Raw genomic sequence first — 18,845 nt, forward strand, 5'->3', positions numbered from 1 at the left:
ACTGTCTTATATGTAAATATATAAAAAAAACAGTGACTTTTATAATTTAAATGGATGCATTGTATGGTATGTGAGTTACATCTCAGTAAAACTATAGTATTTAAGCTATTTCTCTTTAACAAAGAAAAAGAAAATGTCTGAGTCTTACTTTTAAGATATGGCTTCTCTATGTTCCTTCAATAACCCTTTCATTCAAAAGCATTACCAAGCACATATGATTTGTTGGAACATTTTTTTCTAGTTTCCTTAAAGCAAATATCTTCAAATAATCTTTTCCTTCTAGGATTGAAATGAGATGGAGATAAATTCCCATTATACTGGGTACCATTTAAACGAAATTCAGTGATAGCAATGATCTGTCTGATGTGTCTGTCCACAGGAACGGAGTATGGTAGATCTGAGAAACTGATCATTGGTTATAACATCAACATTTAAAAAAAAATTGGCCATAATAAACTGTTTTCAAATCAGTTTATTCATCCAGTTAATTAGGTAACAATTATTGAACAATTATCTTACTATGCATCTTACCTCTGTATTTCTAGTTATGTTAGATAGTAAATTTGCTTCTTGTTTTCAATGAATTCCTACCTTTGATAGTGGGATCACTGATTTACATTCAACAGAAAAGCAGGCCATTATTAGTCATGGAATTACATACCTACTCCATATCCTTTGGGTTTTGATGAATTAAAGATGTTTAAAATCATGTTGCCTTATTATTCTAACACATGTATTTGTTCCTTTGTCACAATAAATGACAGAGAACTTGAAAATTGCCAGTGCTCCTAAATAGTAAGAGAAACCTTAAAAACAAAAATCAAACCCACATATTCTAATCAAATTGCAAAGCATTATGTTACATTATGGGAGCTAACCCAAACATTACTAGTTGGGTGTCTAAATGAAATTATGGGCAAAATATGGCAATTATGTGCTACTGCTTACATTAATAACATTAATAGTAATGAAACAATTAAGATTTGTATATATCTTTATTTCACAAATTATTTCACATATATTAGTTTCTTTGATCCTCATAGCCTTTGAAGTATATACTAATTACCCCACTTTGTGGATGAGAAAATTGAAGCTAATAATTTAAAATACTTGCTTGAGTTTTTTAAGCCAGTAAAGAATTCTCTTTAAAGAACTGTATCTTGCAGAATAAATGGGTTTAATCACAGACTTGGGTTATTGTTTTCCATCATCTTGTCTTTGTCTCATGTTAATTACCTAAAATTAACCACATGTAGGCTGTAGGCCATGACTGTAATTTGTGCTATTCATCAAGTATCTTTGACCCTCTGCCTATTGAACATACGATTGTACTTCATGACCCCTTGGGGTTAGATGGAGCCATGTGACCAGTTCTGACCAATTAGTTGTGAGCAAAAGAGATACGAGTCACTTTGGGGCCAGAAGTGATGGGATGGAAAACATACAGTTTATGGGGTACATGGTAAGAATAGTTGATTCCAAGTGAATGAGCTTATGATTTCCTTTGTTGTGAAATGAGTTTTTAAATTTTGATCAGGTGGAATGCTGTATGGAATGCTATGATGGAATGATACTCTATGAATTCATCAATGGTGGTGCTGGCAAAAACATGGCAGGAAAGCAAAACTCATCCAGAATTTCTATTTCAGTGAGGACAAATCTCCACCTACTCCATGAAGGCATATATCCATTGTAATCAGCCTGCCACCAGATGACTGGCTTGCCTTCACATATCCCAAGAATGGTGCCATATTAAGGATTCAGTGTTGGTCTGTGCTGTTAGCAGATTAGACATGAAACAGCAAGACTAGTCAGGTCAGCTTTGGAAAAGGAATGTCCGTGTGATCAAGCTCATGCATAGATTCCATTCCTGCCACCATAGCCACTTAGTTCACATGCCCATTAAGTTAGGAATGTGATGGCTAGGGAAAAAGGATAATTGATATTTCTAGAATCTATAGTTTTTCCATCTGATCATTAAGAATCTCCTCTGCAGTAGAGATCTTTTGGTGGACATTTCACATTCACTAATATCATCACAGTCTGTGCCCGTTATGAAAAATCCATTGATCATATATTTCTTTTTAAGCTCCCTTTTCATCAGTTTACCACTATTGTTCTTTCCAAGTCCGTAACCATCCAACCAAACCATTTACAAACTACCCATGAATTAATATAGACCTATATTTCTGGACAGTTCTCACTCCATACATAGTAGATGACCAAATTTCATACCTGAGGTTCTGGCCACTAAGAGAATTTTCCTTCAGCACTGTCCTCCAGGTTTACGCTTGAGTGGGGGTATAGTGCTAACAGCTGCTACTTTGAGGTAGCACTAGCATATCATGAAGACCCATCTGTAGACCAGGCTCAAGTTTTTTTGTTTTTTTGTTTTTTGTTTTTTTTTAAACTCATTCAACTGATTGTAATAAGATACCCAGAATGCCATTTTTGTAGGTCTCTCTCCTAGGAACATTCCTAGTACCAAGTCTGTATTGTTCACAGTCCAGTCAGGAGATAGGACCACATGGTCATTTGAAAGGGGAAATTTAAAATCTTTATTTTTTATTTTTTATTTTTTAATGTTTATTTATTTTTGAGAGAGAGACAGAGTGTGAGCAGGGGAGGGGCAGAGAAAGAGGGAGACACAGAATCTGAAGCAGACTCCAGCCTCTGAGCTTTCAGCCCAGAGCCTGACGCAGGGCTCGAACTCACGGACTGCCAGACCATGACCTGAGTTGAAGTTGGACACCTAACTGACTGAGCTACCCAGGTGCACCTGAGAGGGGAAATTTAATATAAAGCTTTATTTTTGAACTGGGATTGGAGCAAGAAATGAGTGTTTAAAGGAAAGGTAAAGAAGTAAGTATAGCAGATGTATAAGATGTGACCACTACCCCTAGTGTTGAGATAAGTACCCAAGTAAAGGTCTTCCGCTGTTAGGGTTGAGATCCAGATATCATTGGAAAGAGTACCATGTTGGCTTCCTGAATGGTGAAGTCAGCAAAGTGCTTCATTAGCAGAACCTGCTGAAAATCCACACTCTGGGAAGTGCTAAGCCTTGAACTTGTTAGGCACCAAAACCTGCTGGACACTGTTGGAGTCAGGAGCTTGGGAGGTCCCCCTCGTTAGGAGTCCAGTGCATGTCCATGCTCAGTTCAGACTGGGTCAGCTCTGGACTGGCTGTGCAGGACAAAGGTCAGGGGATGGCAGAACTCCAGTGCCCCTGGACTGTCCATGCCTAGGACTGAGAAGACAATATTGGGTGTGGCAACCTGGGCCAGGGGCAGGCTCACAATATCTGGGTCTCCAGACTATGCCACCACAGCTGTATGTGTTTGATAGTGGGTAAAACACCATAAAAGCTGTGACGTGCAGGAAACTTAACACTAGAGAAACTTTGTAGGGGGTAAACAAAGGAGGAAAAAGGGCTCTCCACAGGACACTGGTAAGAGAGCGTACCAGTAAAAGGAAGGAAAATCCTTCCTTCTCCAGTGCCCTTCCAGGTCCTCTATTGATAAGGCTTAACATCATGCCAGGTGGCAAAGCAGAAATATTGATAAATGTCAATGCCATTATTACAGAGCAGGGCAACAAGAGATGCTTTGGAGTGAAGAGGCAAAAATTTAACCATTAGCACAATGACTGTATTTTTCATTTCTCAATATTTAGTTATTTTTATAACATCTTAGAGTTATTTTTATTCTTTTTATTTATTAAAGGATTTATACTTTTGTGTTCCTTAGACTCTAATCCTTTTAATAGTTTTATGTAGTGATTCTGGCACATGGTAGACTTTTTTGTTTTTAGAATGTTTTTAACTTGAATTGTGATCTCATCTGCAGTACAGTTTTATCTATAGAAACACTGTCAGAAGTGGTTTGAAGAGAGAGATTTTGTGTTTGTTTGCACCAAAGGTCCCAGGTATATATCATCAACCCAGGGACACTAATTTTTTGAAGTGTGACTTGCGGAACCATGGTTAGAATATTGGGGGAGATATCTTTCCCACTTGGAGCCCAGGCTGATGAAGAAAAGTTTTATTATTGAGTGCATATTTTACAAATTTTCACTTCCATTATTCTTTCATGATAATTCAAACTTTTAGATTATACAGGCCAATCCTACCACCCCACCTGGGGGCAGGCAGAGTGTCAGCTCAAATGTTTAGTCTTATTCTTTCAAGAACCAAGAATCCCAAAATATCTTTATAATTCCTTGTTTCTATTTCTTTAAGGCAACATACATAATGCTGTCTTTCAGTGAGAGTAAATTACCACTTATTCCTTACCTTGGGTAAGTTACTAAACCTCTTTGGTCTTCAGTTTCCTTGTCTATAAAATGGGGATGTTAACAACAGCACCTCTCACAAGGTGTTTTTGACAATTAAATGAGTGAGCATACATAACGTACTAATAACAGTGTCTGACTCAAGGGAGGTACCAATTAGCTACTATTAATAATTTTATTGATGAGCCTGTGGAAACAAGGATGCTCTCTGGAACCTGTGATAAGTTTTGAAAGAGAATCAAAAACACTAAAGTTTTAAGGCAAAACATGCCCTCCTTTTTTCATGTGGGAAACCAGCCCTTGGCTTGCTGTGGGATTTCGACAAACACTAAACACCTAAGAATGGGACATTGTGTGACTGTGTGACCTGAGCAGCTCATCATGAAATAGGTGCTATATTAAACCAAAAAAATCATAAAATTAGATAAGCCTTCAGCAAACCATACTTTTGTAGAAATGGTATGTATAAAAATAGTCCTAAAAGTATACATTGCATGAGTATTTGGCTCTTGCTCCCAACAGGCATACTGTTAGGATCACACAGGGAGTTCCATTTGAGCAGTTAACTAGGGGGTAAAAATTATAAATCTGAATTACAGATGGTTCCTTATCAGATTCAGGAATCAGTGTATTCCTGTGAAAAAGGGAAATGGAATAGAGAAATCCTCTCCATGGTACATAGCAATGGCTACTAATCTTCAAAGGAGAGAGGCTGGGATAAAGATTCTATATAGTTTCAAGGACATGGGCTAAACGGTTGTTGGGTGGAACTTAGAAGGAACCAGGTAGGATCCAGAAGTCAAGGAGGCTTGAGAAAATGTCTGTGGATGGACCTCTTGGAATGGTCCTAGAATAAAAGCATATTTATAGCCCATGGCAATGTTTTTCAAAACTCCATTTGATGAATTTATATGATCAAATAGTATGTTTGATAAGAATTCTTGTTCTGTGGAGGCTAATGCTGTTGCTTTTCCAGGTACTGCTGTGCTTGTTCCGTGGCCTCACATACCAAGTAGCCATGATGGTAGGGATGCATGCTATGCACCAGCTTAGTAACATGGATTTCCCACGCACTAAAGGAGAACTGGCTACTTCCATGGCTAAGTGTTCGTCTTGCTACAATAGCAATTACTTCTGGTCCACTCTCTGCTACCTTTCTAAAGCATACCATGATTTGTCCTTAGTGGCAAGGATACATTGGGTTTGCTTTTCCTGCTCAGTTTCTCCCAACATGATCATCCATGAACTCACTGACTGCTTTCCCATCAGACTTTGCATATAGCATTTTTCTTCTAATCAATTAAATCATCTTCCAGCAGAAGAAACAAAACCACTGGGCAATGCCCAAGGCATGACTTGTCTTATCGTGAATTCCATTACCAGAACCAGTTGACTTTATGGATGATTGAATGTAGTATGAAAGACTCAGTTATGGTCTCAGGAGATTCCACCTGGAGGAGGTGAGAGAGAGAGGAAGGTTTTTGACAAGATGTACGTTCTCAGAACCAAAATTTAATATATGATACTATTTCTCCTATAATGAGCATAAGAGTCCAGGAACCAAGGGACAGGACCGGGTAGGCCTCCTTTTAACCGACTGAGCCACCCAGGCACCCTGTCCTCCTTTTAGTATTATACCTGTACTTAAAATTTTGAAATATGCTATTTTAAAGGCTTTAGCACCCAAATAAGAATTCTTCCATTATAGACCCCAGTGATGATCCCATTTAATGGGAAGCTTAGACTGTTATGTATCAGTTTAGGATTTTTCATGCCATTGAATAAGCAGACATGGCATGTTGGTAATTAAATTAAAAAACTTAGTCCATGAGTTGCAAAATATCAACAGGATTGCAGAACTGTGGGAGGAATAGACATATTAGACTTGGAACAGCACCAGTAATGAATAGATTTGGGGAGCTAAGGACTATATTCCCGAGTGCTTGAGGCAAAGCTGAGCTATATTAGAAATCTCTGCGCGACTTGGGCAGGTGGGCCCAGCAGACCCTTCCTCCAGAGTTTTGAAACTAGAACTATTAACACCAAGAAAGAGGACTGTGGGGGCATTTTTGTGTGTGTGTGTGTGTGTGTGTGTGTGTGTGTGTGTGTGTGGCAGCAACAGCAGAGGTACTTCTCAGAGGCAGTTGTGGTACTCATGTTGGTGACAGTACTCAAAGTCCAGTGACCTCAGTGTTCATGGCAGTATGTGCAGGTACTATAGCATCGAGAGTTCAGCAATGGTGGCAGCAATGTCCTCACATTAGTTCTCTGGCATGGTTTTGGTTGTGATCCAAGCTGTGTAGTCTTGGTTTGTTCTGCCCATTTTCTGAGCCTGTCACTATGCTTTCTGGCAATTGTGTGAGTCACAGTATCCTTAAGAATTTCCTGGTTCAGACTATGTAAGGGTTAAATTGTACTGTAGGGCTAACGCTTAGCTTGAAAGATAACTTTGTTCTGACACTGAAGGTCAAAAGATAGCAACCTTGCTTTTACTCTTGAAAATCATACTTCATACTCTTGTGAATCAGGCTTTACCAATGAAGGAAACAAAACCTCAAAAAAGAGCGTCAGAGACAAGGTCAAAGAGATCCACTGGTTGCAACTTAGCGGCAGAAAGTCTAAAATAATCACCTCATTTGATAACAGTTTCTGACTCATCTGGCAACTATTTCTAACTCATCTAGAAACTGTTTCTCTGTTCTGTTCCCAGATAATGATAAAACGATGTGATCGGCTTTAAAAACTCTGTACCCCGGCTGTTCAGGGCCACACTCTTATCAAGAGTGTTGGTCCGATCGGTCTGCCACACTCTTATCAAGAGTGTTGGTCCCGATCGGTCAGCCTTGCCTCTTAGCGACACCGGCAACCAGTGCGCGGAGGTCCAGGTTCGAACCTGCAATAAACGACCCTTGCCGCTTGGCTTTGACTTACGACTCTGATGGTCTTTTGTGGGAGGTTTCAGAACTTCGGGCATAACAACTGCAATTGGAAAACCTTGAATCTCTCACTAGCCAGAATGAGCTTAGAGAGGAAAAAAATGGTCATTTAATAATTTGTATTCCTTTTAGACCTTGGGATAGAGCCTTTTTTGAGTATATCTGATACTGTGGCTTATTAATAAATAATGTGATCCCTACCTTGAAATGTTATCATTTACTAAAGAATGTAAGACATTTACATGAAATAAATAAATACAGTCTATAAGATGGCATAAAATTAAATGCTAAACTGGGAACAGGCTGTGTTATTTGGAAAGTCTTCCTGAAAGAGATGGGACTCTAGTTAATTCCTGAAGGATGAGCAGGAAATGGTATTATGGGCACAGGAACCATAAAGTGTAGGAAGAAGACTGTACATTTACAGGGCAGCTGAGCAGCCTGACTGAAGAAGTACAAAGGGAGATACATTTGAATGGCTAAGTGAGCACATATTAAGGCCTTGTCCCCTAATAAGAAATAGAGAAATTCTCTACTTCTCCCAAATATCTTATATATACCTTTCAATTTTATGAAGTTAAAAATTCTAAACATTGGGTTAAATATTTTGCCAGAAGTCAAGTCTGACCTAGCCTCCTCCTTCACTATGTGCAAACTTATTAGACATTCTTTCCAGGGCAGATGGAGAATAGAGCTGGCTGGGACTGAGGGCAATAAATAATAAAACGTGGAGATGGTCCCAACATACATCAATTTGTATTCAATTTTCCATTATTTTTGGAACTTATTTTTTTAAAAAATAATAATAAGCAGTCAACAACTAAATTATAGTTTCGCCTTGGCAGCACAAAGTTTGAAGATTATTTTTTGGTGGCAAGGTCCAGTCCTGCTCGCTGTCCTCGGCTCTTAGAAACGTTCCTGCTCATTAACTTCAGGAAGACTTCCAGAAGTAAAGGCACATTGGAAAGTGTCTGAAAATAGTTTTAAAATCCAACTTCCCTGGCTTGACAGCGAGATGACCACACAGTCCGGTCACTGGGTCAAAAATCAATTACAAAAACAGAGGTGCTTTTCAGGTCTTTTATTTTTGCATTAGCCTTAGTAAAAAAAAAACAAACAAAAAACAAACAAAAGCCTCCAAAACCACAACCAAGAAGAAAGACAACCATTTAAAATACAGGAAATACAGTATGGGCTTTTTCTTTGGGCCGGATGGGTCGGCTGCCTTCCAGCCTCCTTGCGGATTCCCTGAAGTTGATGGTTTGCTCTGTCGCTCAAGCCCAAACCCCTGCCCCCGCGGAAACCCACGCTAGGCAATCCCCGAGCCAGGGCAGTGGGAGGACGCCCCCGTCCTAGTTGGGAGTGCTCGCCTTTCCTGCAGCGCACAGCGGCCCTTTCCCCACCCTCGCCAGGGCCCGCGAGCCCCACTCCCGCGTCTCCCGCAGGCCCCAGGCCAGGTGGGGACGATCCGGCCCTGCGCTCGCCCCGGCAGTTCCGCGTCTGCGCAGCGGGCGAGGGGCTGGAGCGGGGCCGGCCGGGGAGGTGCAGGATGCGCGGGAGCCAATGGGCAAGCTCGGGGGAGAGGGGCTGGCAGCCGCGGCGGGCCGGGCGCGCACTCTCGGGATGGAGGGCGAGCGCCTGGCATCTCCGGCGCGCTCCTCCGGCCTCCCGGCTGGGGGCGCCGGTGGGGAAAGCCCGGGGGTCGACGCCCCCCTCCTGGGCAGCAGCGGCTCCTCCACCCTGCTCCAGGCCGAGGTGCTGGATCTGGACGAGGACGAGGACGACCTGGAGGTGTTCAGTAAGGTGAGGGCGGCGGCGGCGGCGCGTCCCGGGAAAGTTCCAAGTCAACTCCAGGAGTTGGCACCGCGGTGTGGCGGCCGCCCCGGCGCGCTGGCGCGTCCCCGGCGGAGGCTCGGAGCTGCAGATGGGTGGGGTCTCCCCCGGCCGCCCAGCCCCGCCAGGCAGCTGGCTGCACCCGGGGCTGCGTCCGGGCCGGGCCCCGAACCACAGCCGCTCCCTCCTCTGCACTTTGACCTTCGATTCGGCACGGCCTTGGCTTTGCCGCGTCTGCAAAGTTGTGATTTACCCCCCCCCCCGCTCCCCCTTTTTCTCTTTCCCTTTTCTTCTCTGACGCGGACACCTCATCCGGACGGTTTCCGAACCTGGGAGGCAGTGACCCGAAAAGTGCCCCCGCCCTAGCAGCTTCTTTTCGGGCGCAACCAGCCCCGAACTCTGGGAGAGATTTCATCCTAGTCTAGAGAAATGATTCCTGATTTAGTGTTACTGATTGTGGGTCTCAGGCCGGGGTGACTGACACCCGAGGTGAGTCTCAAGCCCAGCGAGAAGAGGTGGCATGGGAATCCCCTCTTCAGAGAAAACGGTTCCTGGGTCCAACAGGAAGCTCCTCTGTTACGGAGTTGAGGATTTTTCGGCCAGCAACTGCTACCCAACCCACCGCCAGCCGCTTTCGTTTTTCCTTTCCCCGGGGAAATCTAGGACCAAAGGGCCCTCTTAACTTGTAGTATAGTTGCAGGGAAACTGATGGTTAGTGGTAGGCTTGTGGCGCTTGTAGACCGGTGGTTGTAATTTCTTTTAGGAAAAGAAAAATACCTTTCTTGCAGGGCTGTAAGAATGTCAACCCAGTTTCTTAACGTTGCCGCTGATAGAAGACTTGCGATGACAACAGTGTATTAACTGATAAGAAGTCTATGCAGTACTTACATGTTAGTTACCTTGAGGTGTTAGGTAAAGCAGCATTCCTAACCACAGCTATATTCTGGGAGAGTGAACTCAAGTTACCAAATTGAACAGACTGTGGCCTCAGAGAGGGATATGCAAAACTCCTTTCTCCCCTAAGGATTGAATGCAATGGTAGGCACGATTGTATTCTAGATGTTCAGAGAGTATCAGCTTTGTGCTCTTGAGAAAGTTAATTTGACCTTTCAATGTGTTTAAATCCTAAAGCATTGGAATTATTTTATGTTCACTTGTAAAAAAAAAATTAACACTGCCTTTTTATATTCCACACATACTGTATGTTCAGACCAAGGACAATTGGCCAGTGCTTTGCAATGCCTTCTAAGAAACTATGAGTCTAGGCGTATTGGTGTAGGGCTCTGCATTGTGAAACTTCCAGCATGGGGTAGGGAGAATGTTGGGAGTGGCAGTTGTGTATCACAATCATCTAGGATTGTTTTGTCCTGTGCTTTCTCTTTCCCCAGATTCTAAGTTTCCCAGCCCCTTCTTACAAATGCCCCCTTTGTCAGAGGCAGATCTAAGGAGAAGCTATTTGAAATTTAAACTTCAGATGTTCCTTTGCTTTAGGCCTCTGGAAATGTTGAAAGTTACTGAAAATTGTCGATGTTCTAGAAACCCAGAAACATTTCTAAGTTAGCATGTCTGGTAAATTGCCTAAAGCTATCTCAGAAGATCTCAGAAGAGATCTCAGAAGAAAGGAATCTAGATCTCGAAGGCTCCAAAGAGCTGTTGAGATTTCTTTTCTCTTTCTAGATGAACATTTGTTTTTTCTTTCTAATTTTGTTCTGTAAGTTTTTTTTTATAAGGATGTAAGCTTCAGCTCCATACACCTGGACCCGCCCTACTTGTTAGTGTATAACTACACGTGTAGACACTTAGAAAAAGTTAAGAACCACTTTTGTAGAAGCTGGCTGGCCGCATAGGTTAAGGTAAAGAAAGATATAATGTTTGTTAAAGTCTGAAAACAATACTTGGAAAAATTTTAAGTTTTAGCTACCTACTTGTATTTCATTTAGTTGAATTTTACAACCATTAACCACAGTTAGTTAGACAAGCAGATTTAAGAAAGTCCTCTCCATTGGGCCTGTTGTCCCTACCACTCCCTTTTCATAGCCTGCTCCTCTGTAGAACTCTCCCACTGACCAGTTTACCCTGGGGTGCTTTCAACAATTACTTCTAAAGTATACTGTCATTACCCTTTAGTACTTTGAGATCCACTACTTTCATATTTAGCGTTCGTTTCCATTAGATTATTTGTGAATATGTGTCACACTCCCCTCCAGAAGTTTTTTAAAGAGTGGCATCTTTGGCTTATTATTAATTCTTTTCTTCCCACGATGGAAGTGCATGACAAATACATGTTAAATATTTTTTGTGTAAGATACTGTGCTAAGTATTTGGAAAAAAGAAATACATGATTCAGTTCTTGCTGTCAGTCTTGGAGTCCAGGTGGAAGATGTGACAGAAGTTCTAAATGGCAACATAAATCAGCAGAGATGGAAAACAAAACAATGTATTGTTCTGAGTTTTCAAGTAATCCAGTGAGGAGAAAAATGATACCAAATCTCAAGAGACCATAGGGAATGTAGACGATATTGACTTCAAAGAGTCAATATATATGTTGGAAGGTAGGGGAACATGACCAATGATTCAAAAACACAAAAAGGACAAACATTATAATAATACTGTAATAGTGTTAGAGCTGAGCCAAAATGACCTGCAGCTTGCAAAAAAATTTAGAGAAAAGAGTCCAGTTTCTCTATTTTTTTAAAAAAGTTATTTTTTAAAGAAATAACATATGAAAATAAAATATATAGCCTTTATTTTTATTAAATACTGTTATATGTAGAAGGAGTAACTGAAACATAGCAAAGGTAGCTAGGTCACAGTGAAACACTGAGGTACTTACCTGGTACTCAGTAAATGATAGATCTTGTTATTGGTCTTTCTAAAAGGTATTCGGGTCTACAAAATAAGATCTGTTATCATCTAAGGTAAACTGCCAATTTACAGATGGAATTATCCTCACCACTAGTCATCTTTGAGGGGACATGGATTGTAGGCTGGTGCACCAAAACTAAAAAAAAAAAAAAAAAATCCTTTTTAAATTTTATTTATTTTTTCAAAAAAAATTTAATGTTTATTTATTTTTGAGAGAGAGTGAGACAGAGTGTGAGCGGGGGAGGGCCAGAGAGAGAGCGAGACACAGAATCTGAAGCAGGCTCCAGGTTCTGAGCTGTCAGCACAGAGCCCGATGTAGGGCTCCAACCATGAACTGTGAGAACATGACCTGAGCCGAAGTCGGACGCAACCGACTGAGCCACCCAGGCGCCCCAAAAACTGTTTTTTTAATGTAATGGGCAAAAAGGAAGCTCTGGAAGGTATAGGTAGGCTTAATTTCAGTCTCCAGCAAAGCTATGAGAGCAATAGAACTTTTTAGTATTTTGTTTATAAACACTTCGAAAAGAGAGAGGTGATCTGGTTTTATAAGAAGGATAGAAAATTGTTTTTATGATAAATCAGAAATACAACAATGAGCATGTTTATTTAAACAATGCTTTTGAAAGAATCACTCATTTTTGTGAAAAACGTTCTTTTTGAAAGAATAATAGAATATAGCTTTTGAGACAACCAGTCCTATGTATATTGGAAATCTGTCAATCCCAACATAGTGATAGAGGGACATAATTATTCTATTCAACAATTCTGTCAGATACATAGAAGAAGATAATGGAAGTTTGGTTATTAATTCTTCATATTTGTTCCCTGAACTGTCTCTGTTCAGTTATGGCCCTGATAACAATCAGAATTCTCTACAGTGACTGAAATGAAGAATGTTTAACACAAGAACTACTTATAGAATTTGGGGCAGGGTTCAGGAACAAACGAAGGATACTGAGGTAGTTAGAAACTTGCCGAGGCCAAAAAAAAAAAAAAAAAAAAATCCATTAGCACCTAGTGTTTAATGGGAAGAGAACAGATACAGTGTTGCTGGAATCCGATGAAAGCTGGATCTGTAGAAAGGGGGCCACTTTCACAGGAGCTGTATTTACAGAGAGATGTAGCCAGAAGTGTGCCTCTGCCAGAAATGTGGTGCCAAAGGAAGGAAGAAACAGGCAGTATACTCCTTGAGTTCCTCTCCTCCTGCTATTGGATCTCCTGCTTGTGACCTTCCCTGGGCAAGCCACTCAGGTGATGTTATCTGTAGGGGTTGGCCTCCCAAGCACAGAGTAGATAGATGGTGGGAGCTGGCAGATTGGGGGTGAAAATAAAGAATAACCAGCATAAGACATAGTACAAAAATGTGGCCAGTAGCTTTGGATAAAGATAGCCACATCTCTATCTCCTATCCTGTATGCATCCTATATGCTCTTCTGTGACCTGCCACCTTCCTATCGAGAGATGGGATCTCTGCCCCCTCCTTGAATCTGGGTGGGATTGCGACTGCCTGATCAATAAGGTGTGGTGGAGGCGATACTGTGCAGCCCCCAAGGCTAGATTCAAAAAGGCAGTGCAGGTTGTGCTTTATCCAGCGGGACACTGTGCTTTTTGGATCTGATATGTAAGAAATGTCTGTATTTGAAATCCTGGCTCCACGGCTTAATAGCTTTGTTTCCTTGGGCAAATTACTTAGCGTCTCAATGCCTCAGATTCTTCATCTGTAAAATGAGGACTGATAATAAATATGAGAATTAAATGAGTTACTATGTGTAAAGAATTTGTGAATAGTTCCTGCCTTTAGTCAGCACTGTTGACTCTTCAGCAGCTATGCACAGGCACCATAGGATTCTGTTGTCCAAAAAGAACTGCAATAATGGGCATATTCTATATCTGCCTGTCTAAATGTCGCAGCCACTAGCCACATGTGGCTTTTGAACACTTGACATGTGACTAGTACATCTAAGGAACTGACCTTTTTTTTTTTTTTTTTTTTTTCAATGTTTATTTTATTTTTGGGACAGAGAGAGACAGAGCATGAACGGGGGAGGCTCAGAGAGAGAGGGAGACACAGAATCGGAAACAGGCTCCAGGCTCCGAGCCATCAGTCCAGAGCCTGACGCGGGGCTCGAACTCACGGACCGTGAGATCGTGACCTGGCTGAAGTCGGACGCTTAACCGACTGCGCCACCCAGGCGCCCCAGGAACTGACCTTTTAATTGTATTTAATTAAAAATAGAAGCTGTAGGGGCGCCTGGGTGCCTCGGTCGGTTAAGCGGCCGACTTCGGCTCAGGTCATGATCTCGCGGTTCGTGAGTTCGAGCCCCGCGTGGGGCTCTGTGCTGACAGCTCAGAGCCTGGAGCCTGTTTCGGATTCTGTGTCTCCCTCTCTCTCTGACTCTCCCCTGTTCATGCTCTGTCTCTCCCTGTCTCAAAAATAAATAAACTTTAAAAAAAAATTAAAAAAAAAAAATAGAAGCTGTAAGGGCACTTGGGTGGCTCGGTTGGTTGAGTGTCCAACTTCAGCTCAGGTCATGATCTCGCAGGCTGTGAGTTGGAGCCCCGCATTGGGCTCTGTGCTGACAGCTCGGATTCTGTGTCTCCCTCTCTTTCTGCCCCTCCCCCACTCACACTCTGTCTCTGTCTCTCTCAAAAATAAACAAACATTAAAAAAAGTAAAAAAAATAAAAATAGAAGTTGTCGACTGTGGCTAGTGACTATCAGTTTGAGCAGAAGCCTAAACAGATCATTATTTTATTACTGGCTTAACTTATGGTTACTCAAGAAATGTGAATAAATGAGTGAGTAGTTCCCTTGGTGATGTGCACTGAAATATACAAAACAACACACATATTGTACATACATATGCACACACATATGTGCATACATATGTGTGTAATGTGTGAATGTATGAATGTATATGTATGTATAGGTTATGTGTGTGCATATAGTGTGCAAGCATCCATGAATATATGTGAATATTTGTGTGTATATGTGTGTGTGCATTCTCAACTAACTCACTTAAAATCTAGAATGTAGGATTATAGCAGTCAGGTCATGTATTCTCCTTTCCCTGGCCTACATCCTGATCCTGCCTCAGTGGGTCTTACCATTTTGATGGTTAAAAAAAGAGGAACTCATAAAGCAAAGGAAAGTAGCATCGATCTAGGACATTTATACCTACCGCTACAGGTTCCACCATCTACCATCATAGCCTTCTTACATGTTAAGTACTCTTATATTCCTCCCAGAGGAGGAAGAATGGTGAGTGAAGTAGAAAGGAGCTAAAAAATCCTCAAGATCTGGGGAGCCTGGGTTGCTCAGTCATTTAAACATCCAACTTTGACTCAGGTCATGAGCTCATGGCTCATGAGTTCAAGCCCCGTGTTGGACTCTGTGCTGACAGCTCAGAGCCTGGAGCCTGCTTCAGATTCTGTGTCTCCCTCTCTTTCTGCCCCTTCCCCACTCATACTCCTTCTCTCTCTCTCTCTCTCTCTCTCTCTCTCTCTCTCTCTTTCTCAAAAATAAATAAACATTAAACAAATCCTCAAATTCTCCTTATGTGTAAGCATATATGGTCAGCAATAGAATGTAAATAAATAAATAAATTTCGGAGTAAGTTTAGGGAGACCTTGAATGGGATCATTTTAGGTACAAACCTTCCTAGTGGTTTTCAGTGACTAAAAGAAAGATCAGTTTACACAAATGACATGATATTGAATCCAAACAGACACCATATTTTCAAGGTCGTAGGGAGTATTAGTTGTAGTCTGTAATCTGAATTGTCCATGCCACTTCTGAAGTTTCATTCCATTCTCTGTATTTTAAAGGGAAATCAATGTCTCTATCAGAAATTGGCAGAGGGATATATTATCTCATCCAGATGCCAGTGCCCTGTTATTGATTCTTTGGAATGCTGTATTGAGACTGAGCCTGAGATCTTGTTTGGGCTGTTAGCAGACAGAGGGCTTGGATCCATCTACACTGTCTTACACTAGCATGAGCATTGGGGAAGGCTGCCCCAGCAAGTCTTGCCACACATGTGCCATTGTGAAGGAGAATAAACAAAGGGGTTTCACTGATGCTGTGTTTTGACATATGAAGAAAGGCTGAGGAAGAACAAAAAGTAGTTTAGCTTGGAAAAGACTTCGGTTAATTCTTTACGAAGAGTTGTTATGATCTAGGTTGGTTAGATGATTGTAGTTTTGAAGGGTGAAACTAGAACTGCTAGGTCAAAAATATGAGGAGACAAGTTTTAGGTTCATTTATGGATGAATTTTCTTTTTTTAATGTTTATTATTTTGTGAGAGGGAGAGTACGAGCGAGCAAGTAGGGGAGGGGCAGAGGGGGGTGGAGAGAGAGAATCCCAAGTAGGCTCTGCACAGACAGCAGAGAGCCTGATGCAGGGTTCAAACTCCAGACCCTTGAGATTATGACCTGAGCCAAAGTTGGATGCTTATCCAACTGAGCCACCTCGGCACTCCAATAGAAGGATTTTCTAATTGAAGTCTCCAAAATGAAAAGGGATGACTCAGCATGGTTGTGAATTCTGCCACTAAAAAAGTTTTAGCACAAGCTGGATGACTAACTGTCCCAGAGGAGAGGAGGGTGTGACCATCGGACCATCTCTTTCCACTATTAAGAGGCTGTTACAAATGGAATTTTAACTTTCTAAATTCAATGGCAAGAGCAGTGGAAAGTCTTAATTAGATGATCCTACTCCTCTCTTCAACCTAATTCCCAAATCAAACTATGTTCTGCCACTACCTAGTTTTTATATCTCTCTTCCCACATTGGTTATTGTTTCCATTTAATTCTCTGCTGGTGATGTGACAATTTCTTAAATAGCCCAGATAAAATACTTAGCATTACCTTCTACTTACCCTTTCATTCATTCTCCATGTCCCGACATGTAAAAAGTCCCCATCAGTTTTATCTTCTTGGTATCTCTGGAATCAGTGCCTTCTTTCTGTTCCCATTGCTACAAGCAGAGTTGTTCTACAGCTACTTCTGAGAACTGCTGAGATAGTTTCATAAAGTCTGAGTCTTCTCATCTTCTGCCTCTAGTCTATCCCACATGCTCACAAGTATGCTGATGTTTCCAGAGCACACATTTTGCCACTCGAGGGGCTTGATCAGGCTGCACGCTGGCTCTCCTGCCTCCAGATTGTGTCCTCTACAGCCTTACTACTCAAGTGTCTATGAATCTATCACATCACCTGGGCGCTCCTTAGAAATGCAGTCATAGAACCCACTTTCCAGGCCAAATGAATCAATCTATAGGTTTCCAGGACTCCCCAGTGATTTGTTTGCACCTTACAATTTGAAAAGTACTGATCTAGAAGCACTGATGTAGGTTGTTTCACTTTGTTTCACAAATTCCTTTGTGTTTTTTATGGCCTAATGTGAAGTTTTCTCTTACCTAAGAGTTTCTTCATTCTTCAGCTAGAATTAATTTCTTCACTGTGTGCTTCCCATAATACTGTTTTCAATCTCGTAATACTACATTGTCTTATGAAGAGGTATTTATTTCTTATCTGTAAAATTTTGATTGCTTGTTTGTCTCCAATAGATTACAATTCTTGATGGTAAGGGAATAAGAACTTTAAATATTTATGGGATAAATATGTTAATGAATGATATGGCCTGTGACTTTTTTTCCCCTGTGTATAGACCCAGTTATTACAGTAATTTGCCAATGATCTGTTTTCAGTAAATTCAGTTTGTATTGTGTTGGTCTTTCCTATCAGGATACTAAACCAAATAGAATTAAAACAAATTGGTCTTAAATGGTCAGTAAATATTATTGCTGGATGACACAGAGCTATGTTAAGTGTCACTCCTGGACAAAATATCCTGTTTGGATTGTATTAGAAGAAATAAACACAAAGCAAACAAAACAAAACCAAAAACCCAAGGGAATCATTTAGGAACCTTCTTTCACCTGGAAAAATAATTTTTTTTTTTAAAGCCAGTAGCACCTATCTCAATCAGGAAGCTCAGTTGCAAGCAATGGAAACTAATTATGGCAGGAAAGGAATGAAATGGTGAATATTAGCTGGCTCACAGAGTAGATTTGAAGGCTGGAAATGCAGGTGCAGAAAGGGATAGGCACCAGCAGAAACTATAGTCAATGTTATATTTGGAAAAGGGACTGGATGTTGTATAGCCAAAAGATAAAAATCCATGGGAACCTTTAGCAAAGGTTTTTATGCAGACAACAGTATTTATTTATTTATTGGTCCATGACAATGGGGAGTATTATTAAAAATATTTTTGGAAAATGATTTCAAAAGTCTCCAGATTTGAATAGAATATACTATAAAAAGTATACTTTATTGAGTTCTTATTTTTAAAGGTTTTAATACTTTTTAAGTAATCTCTACACCTAATGTGGGGCTCGATCATGACCCTGAGATCAGGAGTCCCATGCCTTTCCAGCCAGCCTGGTGCCCCTACTGTATTGTTTTAAAGGTGGAATTTTATTTCTGTATCCTTGAGGTTCTGAGAGGATATTCTAGTATAACTCTGCACTGATAACCTGCTACAGTTTTACAAATGAGTGTGATCAAAAAAACCAGATTCAATAGCTTTCGGTTGTAGTGTTCAAAATTTATTTTATTCTTGTATTTATTTGTATCCCACACTTTCCAAAGAGGACAGAAGAGGCTGTAATAAGACTAATTGTGAAGTTAAAATAAACTTTTACAGTTACTCACTTTAGGAATGCATGTTAAAGTTTTCTCAATAAACAAGTGAAAATTTATATGCTTGAAAGATTTTCTGATTTAAATGGAATATTGTAGTAGCTCTGGAACTGCATATACCAATCATGCTGGGTAACACAATGTTGATACCTATAGTGCTAATAAAAAAGGATAGAGTCAGGAAATCAAATTTATTAGCAAATACTGATGTAAAAAA

At 40.8% G+C, this 18,845-nt stretch overlaps 1 protein-coding gene across 7 annotated transcripts in view; it reads left to right on the plus strand.

The window, feature by feature from the left end:
- Nucleotides 1-8,849: 8,849 nt before the first annotated feature.
- The window catches only part of SNX7 (sorting nexin 7), a 183,917-nt gene continuing 173,921 nt past the window's right edge, over nucleotides 8,850-18,845 (plus strand). For all 7 annotated transcript variants that reach the window (XR_006221730.1, XR_006221729.1, XM_042997974.1 and 4 more), the window contains exon 1: nucleotides 8,850-9,029. Coding sequence is in view for 5 of the 7 variants with exons in the window: in XM_042997974.1 (XP_042853908.1) it covers nucleotides 8,850-9,029 (180 nt within the window). In the remaining 2 variants the exon portion in view is untranslated. The remainder of the gene's footprint in view (nucleotides 9,030-18,845) is intronic.

The sequence above is a fragment of the Panthera tigris genome, chromosome C1 (genome assembly GCF_018350195.1).
Source record: "Panthera tigris isolate Pti1 chromosome C1, P.tigris_Pti1_mat1.1, whole genome shotgun sequence".
NCBI lineage: Eukaryota > Metazoa > Chordata > Mammalia > Carnivora > Felidae > Panthera > Panthera tigris.